The 4,863-nt window shown below is 61.5% G+C and overlaps 1 protein-coding gene across 7 annotated transcripts in view; it reads left to right on the forward strand.

Annotated features, from left to right (window-relative positions):
* Positions 1-4,863, forward strand: part of CCDC33 (coiled-coil domain containing 33) — a 68,456-nt gene that overhangs the window by 59,454 nt on the left and 4,139 nt on the right. For all 7 annotated transcript variants that reach the window (XM_006153368.1, XM_006153371.1, XM_006153369.1 and 4 more), the window contains 4 exons: positions 3,748-3,904; positions 4,088-4,176; positions 4,286-4,414; positions 4,512-4,623. In XM_006153368.1, the coding sequence (XP_006153430.1) occupies positions 3,748-3,904; positions 4,088-4,176; positions 4,286-4,414; positions 4,512-4,623 (487 nt within the window). The remainder of the gene's footprint in view (positions 1-3,747; positions 3,905-4,087; positions 4,177-4,285; positions 4,415-4,511; positions 4,624-4,863) is intronic.

The following is a 4,863-nucleotide window of genomic DNA, read 5'->3' on the forward strand; positions in this document are numbered from 1 at the left end:
TAAGAGGGAAAATGGGGAGGGGAAGAAAACAGCCTCCAGGAAGTCCCAGCCCGGCTCCAGCTCCAGCCCTATTGTCAAGGCCTGGCCCAATTAGCCAGCTGGCTCCTCGGGACCAATTAGACGGGGCTGGGGTCAGCCGCCTGCCAAGGCCCCCTACCACCACTCGAGCTGCACCTAACCTTGCACAAAAGCCCTAGGCTCTGCCTCTGCTGCAGCCAGCGGGAAGAAAGGAGAAAGGAAAGGCCTCCTTTTGTCTCTTTGAGGTAACCTTGGGCCAAACAAAGGAGCCGCAGCCTCCCACCCTGCAGGGCAGCTGCTTCCTGGCACAGGAAAGCGGGTTCATGCCGCAGTGTGCACAGGTTATTCCGGTGCTGGGATGCCCAGGTGACACTCCGGGCAGAAGCAGGCATCTGGGTGAGCAGAGCCCTAGTTCTAGAACCTTTTGTAGCTCTCAACTGCCCTCTGTTCTGATGCAGAGCTCCCTGGCTGGCCCCAACCAGCTAGGCCTGCTCCAGCCCTCTGGCCAGACAAGCCTCTGAGTTTTGTAGCCTCTGAAAGCCAGGCCACGCCATGCCACGCCATGCCACACCCACCTCCGCCCCTTGGTACAGGCTGTTCGGCTTCTGCTCCCAGCCAGACCTGTCACATCGTACCTGGGACTCAAGGAGCCAGCTCCACCCCCGCAGGGAACACCCCCCCACACACTGCCTCTGGCCTCTGACTGGCACTCCCTCCCATACACTCCCCAGGAGCCCTCTAGGGACAGGGTGACTTGCAGTCAGGACTAGATGGGTCTTGTGGGCTGGCCCCGTAGCGCAGTGGTTAGGTCAGATCCCACATGGCTGCCCGAAGTTCGAGTCCCAGCCCCATCAGCTTGAGAGACACGTCAGGTACATGTGCATGTCGGCGTCCTGTCAGGGTTAGAGGGAGAAGGACCACAGCGTGACTGGGCTCCCTCATGAACAAGTACACCTTCATTAAGGGACATTTAGAAAGGAAACAAGAAAAAGATGGCTCCAAGCCCCCATTCTCGGCACTCAGCCCCGTGATCTTCCTGGGGCTGGCCAGGACCGGGGTCGCACTGAGGCCTGGCTGTGTGACCCCAGGGAAGTCACTGCACCTCTCTGGCCCTGATCAGAACCTGAGATGGGAATTCCGGGGCAGGAGGTTTGGGAAGGTGGACAGGACTGACAGGAGGGATGTGTCGGGCTGGAGAGCGAGGCACCTCCCACATGCCTGCCTCTCCCCGTGAAGCTGTGGGGCCTGCACTCTGCCTCAGGCCCTCAGTCCCCCACAGGCAGAAGCCGCAGCATCCGTCTGCGGGAGGCGGCTGCCCTCTGCCGGCTGCAAAGGCCAACGGCAAGCAGGTACTGGGCCTGCCCACCGTGGACCAGGGCTGGGGACTCAGACGGGGTAGCTGCCCTGGGAGGGGAAGAGCCCTGTACTAAGAAGCCCACCGCCCTGGCCCAGCCTCGCCACCCTCCTCTGCACCCACTCCAGCCCTGCAGACCCTGCACCCAGCCTGCCCCAGCCCCGGCAACCTGTCTACACTGCCATAGCCTCGAGCTCCTCGTCCCCCTGCCAGCTCTGCCCGCTGCTCCAGCCCATGCCTCCCCACGTGCTCCTCCCACCTGTCTCCCAGTGCTCCAGAAAACCCTCCCTCCACCCTGCGCCTCTCCTCAACCCTGTGTCCTCAGGTACATTTGCCCCGTCAGCCTCACTGTCCCCACAGCCCCCACCCCATGGCCACCAGTGAGGGCCAGGTCACACCCAGAGGCTCCCTCTGCAGACTGGGAACCTGTTGCACTTTCTTTCTTTTCCAAACACTTTTTAAAACTTTACTTAATATTTCCAGGGGGGATGGTCACGCCGCAATCCCTTCTCCTCCATTCTCCTCTCAGGATCTTGGGCACGCACGCATACGCGCCCGGCGTGAGTTTTAAGCCACCGGGTCCGGGACATGAACCGCGGTCGACTACGTGGGAATCCAGCGACATAGCCATTACGCTAACTGCTGGTTCCCAATATTTATTTATTTTTAATTTGACCAGAGAGAGACAGAGTGAGTGAGAGTAAGCCACCAGGTACAGGACTTGAACCAAGGTCGGCCACATGGGAGTCCAGCGCCCTCACTCACCATGCCATCTGCCAGCCCCCTTTTCAAACATGTTTTTAAGTGATGAAATGTCACCCATGTGCAGAAAGTTGCATGGGATACATGGAGCGTAGCAGTTGTGGTAAGGCGAACGCCATGAAGCTGCCCTGGTTAAGAAATAGAGCCCCGGGCCAGCCTTGGGGCCTAGTGGCTGATGCACTGGGAGAAGAGGCAGCGGGTGGTGGACAGAGTGAGACCAGAACTAGACCCTAGGGACAAAGTGGCTACGTGTTCCCGGGGCCGAGAGTGGAGCTTGCCCTGCAGGCTGTGGGAGAGGCCAGGGCTGCCCTCTGCAGGCTGTCCTCATGTGGCACAAGTGCCCCAGCCGGGTTCTGATCTGACTCCAAGTGTGTGAGGTCTCTGGGCCGAGGTCCCGGTGAACAGAGCCATCTGAGGACGCCAGATGGGGAAGCCAGGACCTGGGACTCGGCCGAGGCAGGCACTGGGGAGGTGGCCTGGCTCTGACAGCTGTGAGAGAGAGCCCAGCAGGAAGGCTGGACAGTGGCAGGTGACAAGTGGTGGCTGGCAAGCCACTACTGCCTGGGGACCTCTCCCCAGAAGCCAGAGGCCCACCGTGTTGCAGACAGGAGGGAGTGGGGGGCAGAGCTGGGCACCTGGGGACTCAGACCACTAGGCGAGGCTCCCAGCGAACTCTGGGTACACTCACTGTCCAGCTTCCACCTCTGCCCACTGTGGGAACCTCCCAGCTTCACATGTGGGCCCCCCTTGGTATTTGTGCTTGAAGATCTCAGAAATCCCTTTCTAAGCCGTCATTTGCAGCAGTAGGAGTTCCTGATGATGACGTAAATGCATGTAAACATGGCTGATTAATTTCCCACACACACGTAACTTCTGGGCAACTTTTACCGCTGCTCAATATACTGGGCAGTGCGCGTGTGTGAGGATGTCACACGGGGCTGCCCGAGGCGCGAAGACACAGTCCCTGAGCAGGTCTCTCACTGCTCCAAGGGAAAATGCAAATACCAGCAGCACCTGCCCTCATAGGTTAGCTGTGAGGACTGAGCGAAGGAGGGCACACTGAGCGGAGAAAGCCAGCCAGGGGCCGGTGGGTAAGGGGCTGGATCCCACATGGCTAGCCGTGTGGTTCGAATCCAGGACCCAGCAATCTGAGAAACACGCTGGGTGGGTGTGTATACCGGAACCCTGAAAGGAGAATGGAGAAGGGTTTGCAGCATGGCCCTCTCCCCGGAGAGTGGTTTCTCACCTTCCCTCTCTCTCTTTCTCTGTCTCTATCTCTCTCCAGGGAGCACATGCACCCTGTAGCAAACAAACCAAAACAAAAACGGGAAAGGAAGAGAGAGAAGGCAAAGAAGTGGCCATGATCAGCCAGTCCTGGTTGTTGCCCACTTCCTTCTAGCCCCTCACCCACAGGTCTCCTCAGCTGTGCCCGTGACCTGGGCTGCCCTGGGCTGCCCTGGGCTGGTGTCACAGGAAGCTCACCCCCATGGCCCCGGGGGAGCACGGCACAGAGGCTGCCCTAACGCAGCTCCTTGGCCATGGGGGTGAGCATTTTCATCCACAAGTGGGGGCAAGGTGGGCAGGGGCTCAGCCCTGGGCTCTGGGCTCTCCAGGAGATGAACAACTACCGGCGGGCCATGCAGAGGATGGCAGAGGACATCCTGTCGCTGCGGAAACAGGCTGGCGTCCTGGAGGGGGAGAACCGCGTGCTACGGAGTCAGCTGAGCCAGCAGGAGCGGCAGGACAAAGCGGAGGAGGACCAGGGCCTGGGTGAGGATGCCCGCCTGAGCCAGCATGTGAGACCGGGAGCTTTCCCAGACACGCACCCAAGCCCACTGACACTCACGAGGTCCCTGTTGGGACGAGAGACAGAATTCGGTCCCTGCCCTCACCCCGCTGCCCACGCAGCTGTGAGTGGAGGCTCCTCCCTGAGCTGACCCCTGCCCCCTGCAGCGTCCGTGAAGCAGAAACTGCTGCTGCGGGAGCTGGACGTGAAGGAGCTGAGGGACAGGGTGCAGCACCTGCAGAACGAGCTGATCCGCGTGAGCTGGGGCTTGGGGAGCGAGGGAGGGCACGGGGCGTGGGTACCGGGAGGAGACACGTCGAAGCAGAGGGAACCGCCGGGTGGCCCCCAGACACCGTCCCTTGCAGAAGAACGACCGGGAGAAGGAGCTGCTGTTTCTGTGTCAGACCCAGCAGCCGCAGGGGCTGCAGAGGCGGTATCAGGACAGGCTGCAGCAGGTGAAGGCGCTGGAGGAGACCGTGAGGCACCAGGAGCAGGCAGGTGCCACCGTGGGCCCAGCCTGGGCAGGAGTGGGAGGCCAGAGGCCTGAGGCCGGAGCCCGGGGACAGCCCAGCCTTGCCGTCTGCCCTCCAGGTGATCGAGAAGATGGAGCAGGTGCTGGAAGACAGGCTGCGGGGCAGGACTGAGCCCCCACCCAGGGCCAGGCTGCAGGGAAAGCCCAACGTAGGCGGGGCTGCTGCCCAAAGTGAGTGTCCCGGCTCCCCGCTGTTGCCTGTCCCCAGAGGCTGTGCCTTCCCCCTTCAGGAGAGCCTGCCAAGAAGGGCCCTGTGCACCCCATTATATCTGTAGGTCCAAGAACCCCACACCTATTGCTCACCTCCTGGTGCAGTCCAGAGGTTGTTCCGACAGCGTGAGCCAGAAGGAGGCGAACTTGCGGGGGGGGGGGGGCCGGGCCCGAGGGGGCCTCCCCGGGGCGCCCGGGGGA

The sequence above is a fragment of the Tupaia chinensis genome, unplaced genomic scaffold (genome assembly GCF_000334495.1).
Source record: "Tupaia chinensis unplaced genomic scaffold, TupChi_1.0 Scaffold000369_1, whole genome shotgun sequence".
Classification (NCBI taxonomy): Eukaryota; Metazoa; Chordata; class Mammalia; order Scandentia; family Tupaiidae; genus Tupaia; species Tupaia belangeri.